At 55.7% G+C, this 19,580-nt stretch overlaps 6 protein-coding genes across 6 annotated transcripts; 4 read left to right on the top strand and 2 right to left on the bottom strand.

Moving 5' to 3' along the window:
- Positions 1-729: 729 nt before the first annotated feature.
- Positions 730-2,009, bottom strand: B0T26DRAFT_147419 (uncharacterized protein). The gene is made up of 3 exons (XM_060433445.1): positions 1,446-2,009; positions 1,216-1,342; positions 730-1,119 (listed from the first exon to the last, which is right to left on the bottom strand). Exons 1-3 carry the CDS (start codon positions 1,760-1,762, stop codon positions 877-879), a joined length of 687 nt encoding a protein of 228 aa, XP_060300715.1. The 5' UTR covers positions 1,763-2,009; the 3' UTR covers positions 730-876.
- Positions 1,971-5,588, top strand: B0T26DRAFT_738400 (uncharacterized protein; the record flags this gene model as incomplete). Its single annotated transcript, XM_060443591.1, has 2 exons — positions 1,971-1,985; positions 3,252-5,588. 2 exons carry the CDS (start codon positions 1,971-1,973, stop codon positions 5,586-5,588), a joined length of 2,352 nt encoding a protein of 783 aa, XP_060300714.1.
- A 197-nt stretch (positions 5,589-5,785) lies between these two features.
- Positions 5,786-7,699, bottom strand: B0T26DRAFT_695901 (IPP transferase-domain-containing protein). The gene is made up of 2 exons (XM_060441323.1): positions 7,282-7,699; positions 5,786-7,193 (listed from the first exon to the last, which is right to left on the bottom strand). Exons 1-2 carry the CDS (start codon positions 7,402-7,404, stop codon positions 5,805-5,807), a joined length of 1,512 nt encoding a protein of 503 aa, XP_060300713.1. The 5' UTR covers positions 7,405-7,699; the 3' UTR covers positions 5,786-5,804.
- Positions 7,700-7,866: 167 nt separating this feature from the next.
- Positions 7,867-9,491, top strand: B0T26DRAFT_672473 (SecY subunit domain-containing protein; the record flags this gene model as incomplete). Its single annotated transcript, XM_060439454.1, has 3 exons — positions 7,867-7,876; positions 8,017-9,361; positions 9,416-9,491. 3 exons carry the CDS (start codon positions 7,867-7,869, stop codon positions 9,489-9,491), a joined length of 1,431 nt encoding a protein of 476 aa, XP_060300712.1.
- A 2,339-nt stretch (positions 9,492-11,830) lies between these two features.
- Positions 11,831-17,151, top strand: B0T26DRAFT_748151 (uncharacterized protein; the record flags this gene model as incomplete). The annotated part of the gene is made up of 2 exons (XM_060444932.1): positions 11,831-11,898; positions 12,048-17,151. 2 exons carry the CDS (start codon positions 11,831-11,833, stop codon positions 17,149-17,151), a joined length of 5,172 nt encoding a protein of 1,723 aa, XP_060300711.1.
- Positions 17,152-17,659: 508 nt separating this feature from the next.
- On the top strand, positions 17,660-19,554 carry B0T26DRAFT_695891 (splicing factor, Prp19-binding domain-containing protein). The gene has a single exon (XM_060441322.1). The coding sequence runs from the start codon at positions 17,784-17,786 to the stop codon at positions 19,485-19,487; it is 1,704 nt and encodes a 567-aa protein (XP_060300710.1). The 5' UTR covers positions 17,660-17,783; the 3' UTR covers positions 19,488-19,554.
- Positions 19,555-19,580: the final 26 nt, after the last annotated feature.

Raw genomic sequence — 19,580 nt, 5'->3', positions numbered from 1 at the left:
ACAGTGCCCTCGCATCCCCCAATGCCACACATAAGCAACCTGCCGAATATAAGCGCTATAAGCTCGATGGATGTGCAGCTCGTCGGAGCTTGCTTTGGACGTTGATTGCACGCCTCTGGGACAAACATGGCTGCTCTGTTTACTTACCTGACGTAACGATCTAATGTATTGTACATACTTCGTACATACTTCGTACATACAGACAAGTGCACGCAAGAGCCAAGGAAGACATTCTTGGCTGTGCGGATATTGAAAGTTCAAGTTCCACCCAGAGGTGCACTCGCCGCTGACTCACCAGTCACAAGCATTGAAGCTGCAGGACGAGCACTACTGTCCTGTCCCGCCTGTGGGTCCGAGCAGAACTTGCCCTGTGGATGGGATATCCATCCTCTTGTTGGACTTGCAGCGACTGCGCCTACTCCCGCACCAGGGGTCGAGAACATCCATGGGAGAACGCCCAGGCACCGATACACGCGTCTGTTTCAACAAGAGTTGAAATGAAAGCGGCATATGATCGTTGTAGGAAATGATTACTACGGGGTGAAATGCTACCAGCCAGACTATTAATGAGCTCTATCTCCATCCGTACAGGCCTTCCAATCAATTTCGTTCGGGGGCGTCCGAGTTGAGGCTGTGAAGGGGACGCCCGGTGTCATCCAGGTCAGATTGCGGGGCACCAACCTCACAACTGAGTTTGGACGAGCATGGCAGCGGATAATGGATGACGACAGTATCCGCACCCAGGCACATCACCCAAATGCGGACCGTGCAGAGCCTGCTGAAGCCCCCTAGGATATCCCAAATTCCGAACCCAGGCGGGCATCTGAACGGGGTTAAGAACCCCCTTTACACTGACCTCGGCCGAGCCCGGGGATATCAGGTTGCGGAGTTCTTGCGGAGTTGCACCGGGCGGGCATCCGTCCAGAAGCCACCCCACTTCTCGGCGGGCGGCAACCAATTCGAGCACCAGAAGTATGGATGCGGCACGCCGAGCAAGCGGAGATTATTACTAGGTGCTGAATAGTGTACTAGATATTGCCCCTCGCGGCTTTGGCGTGCCTTTACGAGATACCATTCAGGTTGCCTTAGCACTGAATAGCCAAGGTAGGTAATAATACACTAGACCGTAAACGTGTGAATTTGCGAATTCGAGAGAGAAAATCCAACAAGAGCAGAGAACCTTCTCGAAACCCAAGACTCAGGTAAGGTACGTACGTAGACTGATCCTTCCATCCAGGATCGGTTCCAAGACCCGTATTGGGGAGGTTGAGCAAGTGCGCCGCTCAAGCTGATGCTGAAGCTGTCTTGTTGTGGCACATTCGCCGAGCAAAATGACAAGAGTCTGGAATTGGATCACCATCACAGGCATCAGGCATCAACCAAGCTACGAATCATCATGACGACAGATGAGAACCGGTGAGTCGGTAGGTATTTTCCCAACCTACCGCAACAAGGCTCTGAAAGGAAGTGAAACGTGTCCCCCCCACAGCTTTTGCCTGTTGTGACTCCTCCCCCACAAGGAGCGTTCTCGGAGACATTCGCCCTGGTGTTTTGGTGTGCGCGAAAAAAGAGACGTCAAGATTTCGTTCCGCCCGATTGGTGAATCCGAGCAAAACGAGCAAAACGACGCCCGCGGCTTGCAGCTAAGAGGGCTGGTTGACATTGACTCACCACCTAGTGAACAAAGTTGCATCCTTGGCTTGTCACGCGACAAGGCAATCACGGCCCGTGGTGACACAGCATTGTTGAGGATCTCGTTCATTGTGCCAACCACAGACGGGTTGCTGGGAATTCGCTCGTTTGGGACAACAATCTTTTTTCTTTATCAGGCTATTGGGTGTGTGCTTCGAGGGGCTAGAATGACGACTGAAGAGATGCTGCCTGGCTTGCGAATGATAGCAAGGAAGGCAACACGCGTCAACGGCTCGGGGTAATTGGACACACACAACCCAAGTGGGCCATCTGATAACATGTCGGGCCCGGCAGTCTGAGCGCCTGATATATTGAACGGCTTGGCTCTCAGGCCTCTGCAGTCTGCACTGCCACAATGTGACGAGTAACCGCCAGGAGAGAAAGAAATGAAGGTTACAACAACAAGAAATGTCGTCGACGTACCAGAAAACGTGAAACGGCCATGTAGGATAGAAGCTTTTGGTTGCCCGCGCATTCCTCCCCGCGGAAGCTCCACGTGTCTAACCAACCTAGGTAGCAGGTAAGATATTCGTACCTTCGGTACAAGATATTTCAGTCCACGCCCTACCTTCGACAAGGAGAAAGATCCTCTCGACAAGGTCTACTAGTGTACCAGACAGACAGAGCGATTGCAAGGAAAAAGTGCGAGCCGACCAATATCCCCAGTCGCACGAATCGAGCACCATTTGTTTGGCCTGACCCATTGTCATAAATAAATTGCCTGTATGGACGTGAGGCAATCTTGCTAATGTATCCTATTTCGTACATGCAGGTTAGATCCTCCGTAGCTGATAGAATGGAAGCTTTGGAATCACATTGCCATCCGATGAAAATCATCATTCCTTAGTGTTTGCTTCGACGGGGGTAACAAATTCGAAAAATGCATGCCTTCTTTATGAGTGCAGGTGGCTTCACAGGCAGCCATAATTGTCACGGCGCGCAACGGCCGTAGCACACTATAACCCACTACAGGTTGCAAGTCGTCGACTTGCAATTCTGGCATCCTTTTGGGGGTTCTAGCGCAGTGGTAGTGGGTGCTGTGAGCTGGCGCCGTCACAATAATGTTTGTTGCCTTGCTGGGTGTTTGGTGCCGAAAAGGCGCTGAGGCACTTAAATCGGGCGGCGGGGACGGATACTCCCCCGATCAATCGGCCGTCGGCAAGAAGGTCTCAAGCTCCGCCTTTTTATGAAACGACGGCGTTTGTAAGTCCGGAGCTCCGACCCGTGATCGGAGGCTTTACGCCCACAGGTGAGGAAGGCGGTGAGCGGTTTTCTGACCAAATGTCGCACGGTCGCCAATGACAGCTCAATGGGGAATTCTCCACAACCTGCCCCACAGAATTTTCTGCCAGAGGCCAGTCCCGTAAACGGCATTTGCAATTGAATCTGGGGCCGCGGTGTCGTTGACTGGTTTCGTGTTCCTCTTCTGCAATTAGCATATTTGCGATGGTCACTTCTGATCCAAGACCATCATGCTGCTTCCCGTGGTATGTCACTGACGGGCGCGACCCCCCGGCATTCAGCCACGGCTCAGCTAATTAACGATAACCCGTTCACAGAGAAGAAGCTTGGCACTGGCCACTGGCAGGGCATATCGCCAGGCACTGCTCGTTTCGAGAAGCTCGACGGCGTTGAGGACCCCGGCCCAGCGATTGCGCGTCGCCTCGTATAGCACGACTCCCAGTTTCCGCCAGGATGCCTTCCATACCCAGCTGGAAGGTGCGCCCTTCGCCGCGGCATTGCCCAAGGCTACGCAAGCACCGCAGACCCTGACTGAGAAGATCGTCCAGAGGTACTCAGTCGGCCTTGCGCCGGAGAAGAAGGTCAAGGCTGGCGATTATGTCACGCTGTCGCCCCATCACTGCATGACCCACGACAACTCGTGGCCCGTGGCCATGAAGTTTATGTCTATTGGGGCCTCTAAGATCCACGACAACAAGCAGGTTGTCATGACCCTCGACCACGACGTCCAAAACAAGAGCGAATCCAACTTGAAGAAATACAAGCAGATTGAGGACTTTGCGCGCCAGCATGGCGTCGACTTCTACCCAGCCGGCCGCGGCATCGGCCATCAGATCATGGTCGAGGAGGGATACGCCTGGCCCGGCACCGTCACTGTCGCCTCGGACTCGCATAGCAACATGTACGGCGGCGTGGGATGTCTTGGCACACCCATGGTGCGCACCGATGCAGCCAGCATTTGGGCCACTGGCCGGACATGGTGGCAGATCCCACCCATAGCCAAGGTGACCTTTACCGGCCTCTTGCCCTACGGCGTCACCGGGAAGGATGTTATTGTCGCCCTCTGCGGCCTGTTCAACAATGACGATGTCTTGAACCACGCCATTGAATTCACAGGCTCCGAGCAGACCATGCGCACCATCTCCGTCGACGACCGTCTGGCAATTGCCAACATGACAACCGAGTGGGGAGCTCTCAGTGGGCTGTTCCCCATTGATTCCGTCCTTCAGTCGTGGCTCAGGGCGAGAGCCACAGTTTCGTCTTTCATGGATCCCGAAATTGGCTCGCGCGGCCATTTTACTCACGGAAAGATCGACGAACTCATCCAGAACCAGCTCCAGGCCGACCCCGGAGCCGCTTATGCCAAGTCTCTGTATCTAAACTTGTCAACCTTGTCCCCGTTTGTGGCAGGGCCCAACTCTGTGAAGATTGCCACACCGCTCAAGGATCTCGAGGCCCAGAGCATCAAGCTAAACAAGGCATATCTCGTTTCGTGCACAAACTCGCGTGCGTCTGACATCGCGGCCGCTGCAAGAGTCTTTACCGATGCCGCCAACGGCGGTACCATCCCCAAGGTTTCAGATGGTGTCAAGTTTTACATTGCGGCCGCTTCGATTGTTGAACAGCATGCGGCCGAGGAGGCTGGTGATTGGCAGGTGCTTCTTGATGCCGGGGCTGAACCGCTCCCATCTGGATGCGGCCCCTGCATCGGCCTCGGCACTGGATTGCTCGAACCAGGAGAGGTCGGAATTAGCGCAAGCAACCGCAACTTCAAGGGGCGGATGGGCTCGACTGAAGCGAAAGCCTACCTTGCCAGTCCCGAGGTGGTGGCGGCGAGCGCGCTGCAAGGCAGGATCGCAGGGCCCGGCTGGTACGAGAAGCCCGAGGGCGTCGAGAAGGTCATTATCGGCGAGGGCAATGGAGACCACGTGCAAGACAAGGCGCTCAGTGTCGAAGAGGCTCTCGACAAGCTTATCGCCGAGGCCGACAGCATGATCGCCGCTGCGGAGAAGCAGTTTGATGGGGCGAGCCCAGCTGTCGAGGAAAGCACGGAGACGGATGCTGAAGAGACTCTGACAGACATCCTGCCCGGGTTCCCAGAAAAGGTGGAGGGCGAGATCGTCTTCTGCGACGCGGACAATATTAACACGGACGGCATCTACCCTGGCAAGTACACATACCAAGACAGCGTGTCGGTCGACAAGATGGCCGAGGTCTGCATGGAGAACTACGACAAGTCGTTTGGCGCGGTCGCGCGCGCCGGCGACATCCTCGTGTCGGGCTTCAACTTTGGCTGCGGAAGCTCGCGCGAGCAGGCCGCTACTGCCATCCTGGCCAAGAAGATCCCGCTCGTCGTTGCCGGCAGCTTCGGCAACATCTTCAGCCGTAACAGCATCAATAACGCCCTCATGGGTGTTGAGGTCCCGCGCCTCGTGCAGCGCCTCCGAGAGACGTTTGCCGCCGACAAGACCCCGACTCGGCGCACCGGCTGGAAATTTGTCTGGGACGTCCGCCGCAGCAAAGTCACCGTCACCGAGGGCGAGGGCGGCAAGACGTGGAGCCAGAAGGTCGGCGAGCTGCCGCCCAATGTGCAGGAGATCATTGCCCGCGGTGGCTTGGAGAAGTGGGTCAAGCACCAAATCTCCCTGAGCTAGGTATACCTGCCAACCTACTGGTAGGCTACCGATTTTTACGAGGGGACCTTGATGTCGCTGTCCGTGTCATCCTGTGCCTTGTATCCATGTATATAGTGTTACGCCCCTTTACTTGATTTTCTCGGTGATACCACGCATTCAAAACATTTTGGCGCAAGACACTTAAAATAGGGATTTGGTTACGAATCCCCGCTAGATAGTAGAGCAAAAGTCTTATTATAATGTACTATCTTGTTTCTGTATATGGTTGTGAGATTCTTCCAGCACCTGAAAGTCTGCTTCTAGTGCCTGGGAGTCTGCTTCCAGGGCCTGCTTCCCAGCCATCACATCTGGCCGAGGCTGATCGACACCTACTAGCGCCGTCCTTTTTGCATATCGTACGGCCGCGCGATGCCGGTTGCTTTGCATGTGAGTTTGCCACAGCTCCTCTGTGAGGACTACCTTGTTACACAAGTCACAAACTCTACGGCACGGCGTGACCTGGTGGTTGCTTCTTTCCACCTTTGACGTGAGAACTGCCCGAGCAGTCTCGGACAAGGTGGTCGGCAGGGGCATCGGCTCGCCAGCGAGGAGCTGCCCCGTCAGCTCCACGCTCTTTGCCAGCACCTCTTCGCCCCATGACTTGATGTCTGAGCTGTCGAGGAGATAGAACCTATCGAGGGCTTTCTCTTCCTGCAGCGAGGTAAGAGTCTTCATCGTAACCCACCGAACTTGATACTTGGCGTACCGGCGGGTTGCCGTCTTGGTGTCCACGATCCCGGCCTCCATGAGAATGGACAGGTCAGCGGCCGCCGTTTCGCCGGCCTTGAGGGCGCAGAGATAGGGCTCGAACTGCCGGAAGCCGATGGACTGCCAGATGCCTTTGGTGCGGTCAATAGTCTCCCCAGATGTGAGCCTCGCTTCGAGGTAGTCGTACACTTCAGCAGTCTCGGCAATGAGGCCGTTCTCGACCATTCTATCCACGCGGCTGTCGAGCCGGGGGTTCAGTGACTCGGGGTTGGCGTATAACCAGAGCAACAGGGCATTCCAGGGACTCGGGGTCGGCGCCGCAGGGTCGGAATGTGCCCACTTGGACACTTTCAGGCTCTGATTCTCGGCATAGATCTCGGATGCGCGCCTCCCGGTAGTTAGGAAAATCTGGAGCGAGTTCCGGATCTTGCGAACGTCGTTCGGATGCCACTTGTCGGCCATGGCGGGATCTACCTCGCGTAGCTTCTTCAGCATGGCATCGGCCGAGTCCGAGAGAATCGGAAATTTAGCCGCGATTTCGGTTTGGGTCAGCACGTCGCCGTCGGTGTCAGGCTGCCTCTCGACAACCTGGTTCTCAAACAGTAGCCCGTCAAGATAGTATGAAGACCCGCCCACGAGTATGGGCAGTTTGCCCCTAGACCGTATCTCAGATATTATGCGCGTGGCCTCCCTCTTGTACTCTATAACGGTCCACGGCTCCTCCTCAAGTGGGATGTTACCAAGAAGATAGTGCCGGACGTCACGCTGCTCTTTGGCCGTGATCTTATTGGTAATGATGGGCAGGCCTTGGTACATCTGCATCGCGTCGGCATTGATGACCTCGCCGTTGAATCGGACGGCCAGTTCCACGGCGAGCTGGGAAGTCAGTCGGTCAGTCCCGTGCGGCGGCAGTAGTAGCGCATTCAGGTATGGATGACCCGGGTGCACGCAACTAAATACATACATCAGACTTGCCCGTGCCCGTGCATCCGTAAATGACAACCAGAGGGTCCATGACGAGCCGGCGACTGTGGCGGGCGGAGAGCGAGAAGCGGCGAATGCTGGCGAAGAAGTGCCTCATTGGCATTTGCTCGAGCAGCGCCGCAGACTATTGCGGCGCATCGTCGCGCAACTTTAATTTCCACGAAATAATTTTTTTACCTAGCCGGGTCGGTTCGAGATGGAATGATCGAGTCAGACGCTTGATGTTAAATCGTCGACCCAAAATCCCCATCCACAAAAAATTGGAGAACCCTGTCATCGCAAGCTCAACGCTCGGCTGCCATGCGGAGCAGTTTTACACCAGCCGCAACTAGATACCAAGTCACGTGCGGGCCCCATTCAAATTTGGACACATCACAGAATAACTTTAGAAGCCAGATCTCGAGCAGTCGCCAGCTCCCCAGCCGCCTCCACTCACCCCTTTCCACAAAACAGCGCGCCGACAACCTCTCCTCCTCCCCCAGAGTCGTCGTCGCTGACTTCGATCCTTACACTTCTCCTGGATGATTTAGCCCCTCGGTTTTCTTTCTCTGCACAATTGCCCAAGATGAGTTCCTGTAAGTCCACTCCCCGGCGCGGCGCGCGCGTCTCGGCCCCAAAGCTACTTCCCAGTCGTCGACCTCATGCCCGAGCTCCCCATCCGTTCCAGCTCCATCCATTGCGCAAGCCCGCTGATTGATTGGCATCGACGATGCAGTACGATTTCTTGACCTCGTCAAGCCCTTCGTGCCGTTCCTCCCCGAGGTTCAGCAACCGGAGACCAAGATCCCCTTCAACCAAAAATTGATGTGGACTGGCTTGACGCTTTTGATCTTCCTGGTCATGAGCCAGATGCCGCTCTATGGCATCGTTTCTTCCGACACGTCCGACCCGCTATACTGGCTGCGCATGATGATGGCTAGCAATAGGGGAACGCTGATGGAGCTGGGTATCACTCCCATTATTTCCTCTGGCATGGTCTTCCAGCTCCTCGCTGGCACCCACATGATCGACGTCAACCTCGACCTTAAGTCGGACCGCGAGCTCTACCAGACTGCCCAGAAGCTGTTCGCCCTCATCCTCTCTGTTGGCACCGCTACCGTATACGTGTTCACTGGCCTCTACGGCCCCCCGAGCGACCTCGGTGCCGGCATCGTCTTCCTCCTCATCCTCCAATTGGTCGTCGCAGGCATGATTGTCATTCTCCTCGATGAACTCCTCCAGAAGGGGTATGGCCTGGGCAGCGGCATCTCGCTCTTCATTGCCACCAACATCTGCGAGTCTATTATGTGGAAGGCTTTCTCGCCGACCTCTATCAACACTGGCCGCGGCCCTGAGTACGAGGGTGCCGTCATTGCTCTGTTCCATCTTTTGATGACCTGGGACAACAAGCAGAGGGCTTTGCAGGAGGCTTTCTACAGACAGAACCTGCCCAACATCATGAACCTTCTGGCTACTCTTCTCGTCTTTGCCGCCGTTATCTATCTTCAGGGATTCCGCGTCGAGATCCCCGTCAAGTCGTCGCGCCAGCGTGGTGCGCGTGGCTCGTATCCGGTCCGCCTGTTCTATACCTCCAACATGCCCATCATGCTGCAGTCCGCCCTTTCGTCCAACATCTTCCTGATCAGCCAGATGCTCTACTCTCGCTTTTCCGAGAATCTCCTGGTTCGTCTCTTCGGTGTCTGGGAGGCCAAGGATGGCTCTTCGCAGCTGTCGGCCGTTTCCGGCCTCGTCTACTATATGTCCCCGCCGCTCAACTTCAAGGACGCTCTGCTGGACCCCATCCACACTGCCGTCTACATCGCCTACATGCTCACCGCCTGCGCCGTGTTCTCCAAGACGTGGATTGAAGTGTCTGGCTCAAGCCCCCGCGATGTCGCCAAGCAGCTGAAGGACCAAGGTCTCGTCATGGCTGGCCATCGCGACCAGAGCATGTACAAGGAGCTAAAGCGCATCATTCCCACCGCGGCTGCCTTTGGCGGCGCCTGCATTGGAGCCCTCTCGGTTGCGAGCGACCTCATGGGCGCCCTCGGCTCCGGCACCGGAACTCTCCTTGCTGTCACGTAAGTGGCCCCGCGAAATTGAACTTGACAGGCCTGTTGCTAACAGTAAACTAGAATCATTTACGGCTACTTCGAAATCGCTGCCAAGGAGGGTGACCTGTCGGGCATGAAGGGCATGATCATGGGCTAGACGTGGTTAGAAGTCAGCTTGAAATTGTCCTCTTGTTATCGATGCAGCTCAGTCACCGCTGCAAGATATCTTTTGTTTGAGTAATCTCACAATCTATTCGCTATGTTACTTTTATTTGGCGGTAATGGCCTGAGGAGTCGAGCGGGCTACCATGTATTTTAGCACCTAGCAAAAAAGGGCTATAAAGGGAGGGCATCCTAAAAGCGGGTAAGGTTTATGCATCACGGTGGTCTGTTATTAGTCAACTTGTCAGATCTCAATGAATCATATAGCTAAGAGACAGAGGGCATCTTTCCCCCGTTTCGCCCTCCTGGAATAGGTAATCCGGTTTCTTCTCGAGAAACGGCGACTAGACAGATGCGTTACACACGACCATATCTGCGTCCTCGTGGTCTTCGTGTGCTAAAAATTAAGTTAAACATTCCTTGGCACGGTTTTCGTCTTACTCTGAACCGGGGTAATTTCACTCCATGATCGGTGGTTCTAGGTCTTGCGTACCGCAGATTAAGCATAACGTGAAGGCAGAGCAGGTTCTTATCTGATAATATAAGTAAATACGCACATCAATAGCCAAACCAACTCAACGCTCGGAGAACGAGGCGTGCAGCGTAATGATCACGTTCCCATCTAACCATCCACTCAAATGCCGTGGGCATTAAAGGGTTTCGGAAGCGTCGTGTGATACTCCCTATATACAGTGTAATGTTACTGGGTGCGGGTTCCTACGCATCGAAGGAGCCCAATTGCATCCAACTTTATACGTTGATACGGGGTGACTCACTGCGCATCTTGACTTCCCGCTTTTCACGTCTTTTGTGGTGAGGGGGCACAATTGATCCATGTCGTCGGTAACCGCCCCGGCTAGACCTTACCCGCTTCCCTTTCCCTACTAGACTAAATAGCATTGCATAGCGACTCCACCAAAAGTCAAGCACGTTATCCGGCGCCCGCAGCAAGGTATGTATGAATGAGGAAGGTCGGGGTGAGTGGCTGCTTGAGGCGCCCGGACAGGGCACCCTATAACAATCAGAGCTTGGTAATTGCGTGCGACGAAGCGAAGCTCCACAGCTTCTGCAGTCGGTAGTCTGCAGCAGCTGTCGTGCACTGTGATCAATCTGCTTTGCTCTCATCATTTGGTTGTGTTTGCTCCCGACAGCAGTGAAACAAACCGTTGGGAATGGTGGGAGAGCAGCGCGGCCAACAGGGCCAATGCGGCCAGCCTAAATCTCCAACCTGAGCCAGGAGGCCGTGTCCACTCCTTTGGGCAGTTGCAGCCGCGGATCTGACATCATTGATGATGGCTGGGAGAACCAGAACAGAACGTGGCTTCCCCACCTTTTGAAGTCTCACAAAAAAAGAAGAAAAAAATACGGTTGCAGAAGAGCGGGGGCAGGGGTTCGACGACGTAATTGCATTCACCCATGCCACCTGCTCAATCTGAAAGCCACCACGCCACGAGGAAACCGCCCTCCAGTTCGCCGCAAATATCCCCGGCAAAATATAAATCATTCGGGGCATCGCAGATAAGAGTGATTAACTTAGGAAAGAGTGGCAAAGAAGACGACTAGGAATCGCAGCAGAGGCCGCTGAAACCCTCGTATCCCCCACAGGCCTTTGCGCAGAAGCGGCGACCTGCTAGCTAGGCTACTTCTTTGGCTGAGACACCGCCTGGGCTGTATGACCTTTCAAGCTACCCAGGCCAGTGCAAGCGGTCAACAAGACGGCCCTGAGCATTGGTTATCCGTTTCAAAGTCTTCTGCAGCGCTTCTGATAAGCGCAGGTTCCCTCGTTCGGGCCGTGCAGGTCCTATTTTCGGGGCGGTCTCTGATTGTTGGACTGCAGGTGGTGGCCCCGCCTTTAACCAGCCGGTGAGCCAGGCTGGGTAGGCCGTGAGCCTTAGGCGGGCGGGTGGAGCATAGGCCAAGGCCAAGGTCCGAGTTCAGTATTGACAATTCCGTGTAAAAGTGCAGTTTGCGGTCGAGCGAGAGCGAGCCCCACTGTCCCCCCGCCAGTGTGTACACTAGAAACCCGGCCCAAAAGCAAAGGGCCGCAAGAGCTAGGCGGAGAGAAACAGCCTCCCACCCATGCCGAGGCGCTCCGTTCTCCAGTCAGGGAGAGAGAGAAGGGAAAAAATCGTTTCTCTTCCCCGTTTGCCATAACTCGTCGGTCTTGCCATAAAGTTCGCGTCTCCCACCCCCCCGCTGTTGCCGCAAGGCATTCTTGAGGCTTTGCATGTGTCTCAGCTGATCTGGGTCACCATTGCTTCCACGCAGCACCCACCGATTCACATTGCTTCTTCCGCGCCCTCGCGCCCCACGGCCTAGCAAGACGCGGGCAACATGGGGCTCGGCTCTTGCGCATGGCCAATATGGCATACAGACGACTTCACTCGCTGTTTTATCCATGAGTGCGTTTTCTGCTATGTTCACTTCTTTGGGCGCGTTTTGGAGGAGCTTCGCAATGATTGCCCTCATACGCCGCCTTTATTTCCGTTCTCGCATCCGCTTCCCGAGTAACGCATGTCTTGCACAATGTCTAACCCTTCTTCTACAACAGTTACCTCTTGGTCATTCTGCCATTGGCTGTGATAAGTCTATCGTCCCTCCTGCTCGCCGCTCAGGACATCCAGCGCGCCGTCAAGCAAAAACGCAATGCCCGCGGTTACGAGCAAATTGCTGAGGGCGAGCCTCCGATATCGCCCCGCTCCCACACGGACCTCCCACCCGACGAGGACACTATCGGCGAAAGCGACGACGAAGGCCTCGTCTTGAACGGTGGCCGTCTCGCCCTCGTCAAGACGACCACAAGGGGCTCGATTGTACAAGCCGACTCTCCCCCGGCACAGACGCTGTCTGTCGTTGTCGAGGTTCTCGCTATTGCGGGGCTCGTCGCAATCCATGTCATTGCGGTTGTGACTGGAGCTTTTGGCCGGAATCGCGGTAGCAATGCTGCTGCCGCTGGCTTGACCGTCTGGGTCTACGTCTTGATCCTCGCCTTGCTCCGGCTCTTCTTGGGCAACACGCAATGGCGCGTACCGCGAATATGGAACCACACAGCCGCCATCTACAGCCTGCAGTGGATCTTCTATCTAATTGTCTTCCGATCAGTCATCGTGCACCCCATTCGCTGGCTTTCCGAGATTCTGGTCATTGTCGAATTCACTCTGACGACCCTGCTCTTTGGTCTGGCTATCTCTACCCGTAAAGGGAACAAGACGGTCATCCTTGAGTGGGAGGATGGCCTAAAGCCCGGGCGCGAGAACCTGGCGTCGCTCTTTTCGCACTACACTTTCTCATGGGTCGACACAATCATCTGGGAGGGCTGGAAAGAGCCCCTGGATATCAAGAGAGTCTGGAACCTGCTCCCCAAGGACAAGGCCGCCACCGTCTTGGCTAACTACCGTCAATTCAAAAAGACGACGGTGTTGTCCATTCACCTGCTGAAATACTTCAAGGGCATGCTGATTTCACAGGCTATTTGGGGCATCCTATCCGGTGTTACCACTTTCTTGCCAACGCTCTTGCTCAAGGCAATTTTGGAATATGTCGAGGATCCTTCGGTTGCCCCGAGAAATGTACTTTGGCTGTACATCATCCTACTTCCAGTGTCTGACATGATTCGATCGGTCTGCGATGCCCGTGCACTCTGGATTGGTCGCAAGATTTGCATCAACATTCGAGCCATTCTAGTCGGTGAGATCTACGCGAAAGCCCTCCGGAGAAAGGCGTCCGCCGGCAAAGATACAACCCTTGGTAATGACAGCAAGACGGTCACAGACTCTCCGAAGAAGGGCATCCTCTCCAAGGTAAAGCGCGCATTAGGCTTCCGACAAGATGACAAGAAGGCGGACGCCCAATTAGCTGAGAGCGGAGCAGCAAAAGACGCAGACGGCAAGGCGGACAGCTCCGACGAGCAAGTCAACATGGGCACCATCATCAACCTAATGTCCGTCGACAGTTTCAAAGTCTCGGAAGTGACTTCGTACCTGCATTTTCTTGTTGCATCGGCCCCCGCGCAGCTTCTTGTCTCTGTCATTCTCCTCTACAATGTCATGGGGTTGAGCGCCATTCCTGGCTTCATTGTCATGGCGTTGCTGCTGCCAATTAACATTGCTTTTGGAAAGGGGTTCAACTCGACACAAAAGACAATCATGGGTGCAACCGACAAGCGTATCCATACTACCAACGAGATCCTGCAAAACATCAGGATCATCAAGTACTTCGCCTGGGAGCATCGGTTTGCCAAAATCGTCGATGAAAAGAGGAAAGCGGAACTGAAAGCTCTGCGGGCCAGATTCATGTTGTGGGCTGCTGCCGTCGCTGTCTGGAATACGGTTCCTATCCTGATCACGTTCTTCTCCTTCTTTGTCTACACTGTCATTGAAGGCAAGCCTCTATATCCGTCTGTTGCATTCACCGCCATTTCGCTCTTCATGCTCCTTCGGTATCCTTTGGACCAGCTGGGCGACATGATTGCGCATGTGCAGGAGTCTAGCGTGTCTATCGACCGTATTGAAGAATTCCTCGCAGAGGAGGAGACTGAAAAGTTTGAGCAGTTAGGAAGGGACAACATTGACGGAGACGGAAACCGGGTGATTGGGTTCCGGGATGCCACCTTTGTCTGGGGAAGCAAGTCGACAGTTGCCGAGGACGGAACCATGGCTTTCCGTCTCCTCGACCTCGACATCGACTTTAAGATTGGGAAGCTGAACGTCATCACTGGCCCGACTGGGTCTGGAAAGACTTCAATGCTAATGGCTCTCCTCGGCGAGATGACGATTATGCAAGGCAAAGTTTATCTGCCCGGTGGCCGCAGCCGCGAGGAAGTTCGCCCAGACCCCGAGACCGAGCTTGCCGAGACCTGTGCCTACGTTGCCCAGCAAGCCTGGCTTGTCAATGCAAGCATCAAAGACAATATTATTTTCTCTGCCCCCTTGGACGAAGAAAGGTATCGGAACGTCATTGTTGCCTGCGCCTTGGAGCGTGACCTGGAGATACTCGACAACGGAGACGAGACACTAGTTGGTGAAAAGGGAATCACGCTCTCTGGAGGCCAAAAGCAACGCATTTCTCTCGCCCGAGCAGTTTACTCTAACTCTAAGCACCTGCTCCTGGACGATTGTCTCAGCGCCGTGGACTCGCACACTGCGCAGTGGATCTTCAGCAACTGCATTATGGGCCCCTTGATGCGCCACCGTACCTGCATTCTAGTGTCGCACAATATTCCGCTTTGTGTGCCGTCTTCGGACTATGTGGTTATGATGAATAACGGGCGCGTCACGGCTCAGGGTTCGGTTCCGGAGGTTGTTGCAGCAGGGAAGCTTGGTGAAGAGCTTCTCCAAAAGTCGGCCTCCGGCTCGGCCCATGTCTCTCGTGTCCCTTCGCGCGTCCCTTCTAGTGTAGGAGAGGAAAGCGGGAACACGCTAGTCAACGAGGCAGATGCTAACGAGCAACAGACGAAAGCACAAACTGCCAAGAAGGAAGCTAAGAAGCAAGACGCAATGGAAGAGACCAAGGCAACTGGAGCCGTGAAGTGGCCCGTCATGAAGCTTTACCTACAAGCGATGGGCAGCTGGCGGTTCTGGGTGGTCGCCCTTCTCGTCTTTGGTGCGCAGCAGATGTTTGGTGTAGCTTCGAGCTTGTGGATCAAGGAATGGGCCAACCAATACACAACCGAGGAGACGGCAAGCATCCCGTTCAACATGAACTCGCAGAGTTATTCCACGCAGAGCTTCTCCCCGACCTACTTTGCCTCGGTTTCTACCTATGGAAAGTCAAACAGCTCGTTCTCCGCCACTGCCGCAGCATCAGAAGTCAATGTCACCTATTATCTGGGGGTACTAGCGTTGATCGGTATTGCAGGCGCAGTATCAGCACTTGTTCGAGACCTGTGGATTTTCTTGGGTTCGGTATCCGCGTCCTGGAAACTTCATAACCGGCTGATGAGCGCCGTGAACGGAGCGAGGTTCAAGTTCTTTGATGTCACGCCTTTGGGACAGATGATGAACCGATTCAGCAAGGACCTAGAAGCTGTCGACCAAGAGGTGGCGCCCATCGCCATCGGCGTCATGAGCTGCGGTCTGGGAATTGTGGTGACTGTGGTCCTGATTGCATATATCACGCCTGGGTTCCTGATTGCTGGCGTCTTCATCACCTTGGCCTACGTCTTCCTGGCACAGTTCTACCTCCATGCGTCGCGGGATCTCAAGCGATTAGAGTCGGTTGAGAGAAGCCCGCTGTTCCAGCAATTTGGGGAAACCCTCAGCGGCGTCACGACGATTCGCGCATATGGTGACGAGAGGCGCTTTATCCGCGACAATATAACCCGAATCAACACGCAGATTCGGCCATTTATCTACCTGTGGGCTGCCAACAGGTGGCTCGCGTTCCGAACAGACCTCCTGGGCGACATGGTCGCTTTCTTCGCTGGAGTATTCGTCATTGTCAGTCTGGACAAGATTGACGCGGGCTCTGCGGGTATCTCGTTGAGCTATGCGATCGGGTTTGCCGATAACATGCTGTGGCTGGTGCGTCTCTATGCCTTGAACGAGCAGAACATGAACTCTGTCGAGCGTATCAAGGAGTATCTGGATGTCGAGCAAGAGGCGGCGGCAATTGTCGAGGATAATCGTCCTCCAGCGAACTGGCCCGCCCAGGGCTCAGTCGAATTTATCAACTACTCGACGCGCTATCGTGAGGGTCTGGATCCCGTTCTCCGCGGCCTGACATTCAAGATTGAGGCCCGGGAAAAGATCGGTATTGTCGGGCGGACAGGAGCCGGGAAGAGCTCGTTGGCGCTAGCTATTTTCCGAGCACTGGAAGCGACCGAGGGCAAGATCTTGATCGATGGTATCGACATTGGCCTTATTGGGCTTCGCGACTTGCGTGAGGCTATCACGATTGTGCCGCAGGACCCAACTCTGTTTATGGGCACGATTCGGACAAACCTAGATCCATTCGACAGCTACACGGATGAACGGATATTCGCGGTCTTACGGCGCGTGCAGCTTATCGGCCCCGATGAGGTAACGATAAGTAAAGGGGCAAACGCACCTCTCCTCCTTCAGGCTCCGGCACCTGCTACCGGCAGCGCCAGCGCAGAGCCCTCCCGTCCGGCTACTGCCACCAACAAGAACGTCTTCCTGGACCTCTCGTCGACAGTTACGGAGTCGGGAGGCAACCTTTCTCAGGGCCAGCGCCAGCTCTTGTGTCTTGCACGAGCCATGCTCAAGAACCCCGAAGTTTTGGTCATGGACGAGGCGACGGCGTCGATCGACTACGCCACCGACTCGGCGATTCAGGACACGATCCGGGAACTCACCAGCACGATCATTACAATCGCACATCGGCTGCAAACCATCGTCGACTATGACAAGGTCCTGGTTCTTGACAAGGGCCAGATCGTCGAGTATGGGCACCCGTGGGAGCTGATTACGAAGACGGACGGCTCCTTCAGAGGAATGTGCGAGACGAGTGGGGAGTACGATATATTGCTAAAGGCTGCCAAGAAGGCCTTCAAGTCGAAGCAGCTGGTAGATGTCGATGGTGAAGACGAAACGGCGGGCGCGAGCAGCAGCTCTGCAGGCGGCTCACAGGCCGGCAACGACGGTGGAGAGTCTCAGCAAAGCACATTGGTGGGCGAGTCCCAAAAGAGCATATAGTAATTTGCTCTATTTCGGCTGTCTTGGATATTCCGACTATAGCTTGCCCCAAGCCAAAGAAATGGTGTGGGGTGTACCATTATTACTTAGCGCATATTTTCAGCCTCAGGCTTGTAACTCTATCATTTCACGCACTCCGTTTAAGGAGCGTTGTGTTTTTGGAGCGCGCCGGTTCATAGAGGGTCGATGGCAATTTCGACTGTGTGTAAGCGACGGCATCTTGGCATCTAGATTGTTTTCATGTCACTATCACTCTTGTCTCAGATAGTAGTGGATCTGTAAAAAGGCGTCTTGGGTTCTATCTTGAAATCTTTATTTCAATTAAATATTTTGCTATTTTACCATCATGTCGGTTTGATACAGAAGGTCCTAGGCATGCTTTTTTAACTCTCGGTGCATGCTCTGAAGGGGGGTTTCCCCTGCTGAACGTTCTTGCCCCACGGCGCTAAGCCTCACCATGCTCAGCTGCACCCCACGGCAAAGCTAGCGTGCTAGCTCCCGTGCCATAGAATTTCAAGGACACAGCAGTGCAGTGCATTTCATTACGCCTCGCCAACTTCTGCTTCTTAACTGGCAAATACACCTCCAAAAAAAAGACCGCTTCCTAAGCCGTCAAATAAATCCCCGCCACCATGCCGCCTAAGCGCATGACGGCGAACCCGGTGCGGCCGGCGCGGTACCGCGCTGGCAAGCCGGTAGGGAACGAGTCGGAGTCCGACAACGAGAGCAGCGCCTCGGGCTCGGGCTCAGACGAAGACGACGGCGACAAGGCAAAAACGACGACGCGACGCAAGATCGTGCCGCCGCCAAAATTCTCCTCCAGCGCCCCCTCGGGCCCCGGCAAGGTCATCAGCCGCGGCAACAACGCCAAGATCAACCTGCAGGGCGTCTCGCTGCGGCAGCAGGACGACGCCGAGAAGGAGCGGCTGCGGCGCGCACGCATCGCCGCCGAGCAGCGCGCCAAGGCCGAAGGCTTTGTGACCGACGATGAAGACGATGACGAGGAGGGTGGCGATAAGAAAGCACAACCAGGCGGAGGATCCGAGAGCGGCGAAGAGAGCTCCGGGGAGGAAGAGTCGTCTTCAGAAGAGGAAGAGGAGGAAGAGGCGCCTCGCAGGCTGATGATGCGCCCGAAATTCTTCAGCAAGAGCGAGCGCGAAGCGTTGGCTGCGGGAGGGGCACCATCAACGACAACAGCAGCTAGCACGAGCAAGGCGACGCCTGCGCCGACAGCAGAAGACGCACAGGCTGAACAGGAGCAGAAGGAGGCGGCGCGCAAGCGGGCGCTTGACGAGCTAGTCGAGGAGCAGATCAAGAAGGACTTGGCAGCGCGGCGCGGCGGCAAGAAGCACTGGGAGGACGACAACGACAACGAGGTGGGCGAGGACGGGATGGTGGAGGGTGGAGCCGAGGTAGACGACACGGACGACGTGGACCCGGCGGCGGAGGAGGCGTCGTGGCAGCTGCGAGAGCTGCGGCGGGTGCGGCGGGAGCGCGAAGCGATCGAGGCGCGCGAGCGCGAGCTGGCCGAGACGGAGCGGCGGCGCAACCTGACCGAGGACGAGCGGCGGGCCGAGGACGACGCGCACCTGGCGGCGCAGCGCGACGACAAGGAGGGCCGCGGCAAGATGTCGTACATGCAAAAGTACTTCCACAAGGGCGCCTTCTTTCAGGAGGACGCCGCCGCCGCGGGGCTCGCCGGCCGTGACCTCATGGGCGCCCGCTTCGCCGACGACGTGCGCAACCGCGAGCTGCTCCCCAAGGCTCTGCAGATGCGCGACATGACCAAACTCGGCAAGAAGGGCGCCACAAAGTACCGCGATCTCAAGAGCGAGGACACGGGTCAATGGGGCCGCCTCGACGACGGCCGCGGCGGTGGGCCGCGGCGCGACAACTTTGGCGCCGACGAGCGCTTCCAGCCCGACGACCGCCGTGGCGGAGGCGGTTGGGACAGGGATAGGGGAGGAGGAGGAGGAGACGGCGGTCAGGGCGCGAATGCCATACCGCTTGGCGACCGGAAAGTTGCGCTAGTCGGAGCTCCCGACGGCCCACGAAACAGCAGGCCGCAGGGCCAGGATCGCTACGGCGGCCGAGATGGTGAGCCAGACCGGGGAGGGGATAGGGATAGGGACCGCGACCGCGATCGCGCTCGTGACTACAATCGGCGTAGAGATGAGGACCGGGACCGACGGCGGTCGAGGTCCCGGTCTCCAAGGCGGCGGGAGCGGCGGGATGACCGCGACGACCGCCACGGCAGCGACAGACGAAAACGATCTCCCTCTCGCGAACGGGATCGGCACGAGGGGGATAAGCGGAGAAGGGTAGAGACCAGGTAGAAAGATCATGTCATATCCATCAAATCGACAGAGAGAGAGAGCAAAATTAATTTGTGTAAAATTCGCAAGATAGTGGCTCGATACCCAACAAAA

This window comes from Lasiosphaeria miniovina (genome assembly GCF_030549165.1).
Source record: "Lasiosphaeria miniovina strain SMH2392-1A chromosome Unknown B0T26scaffold_2, whole genome shotgun sequence".
NCBI classification, from domain to species: domain Eukaryota; kingdom Fungi; phylum Ascomycota; class Sordariomycetes; order Sordariales; family Lasiosphaeriaceae; genus Lasiosphaeria; species Lasiosphaeria miniovina.
Note: the sequence above shows the minus strand (reverse complement) of the source record. Positions and strands in the feature narration are given on the sequence as shown.

What these genes read in the sequence shown, in the direction of transcription:
- B0T26DRAFT_147419 (XM_060433445.1), bottom strand. Translation starts at nt 1,762, where the DNA reads ATGAACGAGATCCTCAACAATGCTGTGTCACCACGGGCCGTGATTGCC. An exon ending in CCTTTCAGAGCCTTGTTGCG is followed by an intron (nt 1,343 to 1,445) that starts GTAGGTTGGGAA and finishes ATCCAATTCCAG; the next exon opens with ACTCTTGTCATTTTGCTCGG. An exon ending in GGATGGAAGGATCAGTCTAC is followed by an intron (nt 1,120 to 1,215) that starts GTACGTACCTTA and finishes TTTACGGTCTAG; the next exon opens with TGTATTATTACCTACCTTGG.
- B0T26DRAFT_695901 (XM_060441323.1), bottom strand. Translation starts at nt 7,404, where the DNA reads ATGCCAATGAGGCACTTCTTCGCCAGCATTCGCCGCTTCTCGCTCTCC. An exon ending in CGGGCACGGGCAAGTCTGAT is followed by an intron (nt 7,194 to 7,281) that starts GTATGTATTTAG and finishes CTGACTTCCCAG; the next exon opens with CTCGCCGTGGAACTGGCCGT.
- B0T26DRAFT_695891 (XM_060441322.1), top strand. Translation starts at nt 17,784, where the DNA reads ATGCCGCCTAAGCGCATGACGGCGAACCCGGTGCGGCCGGCGCGGTAC.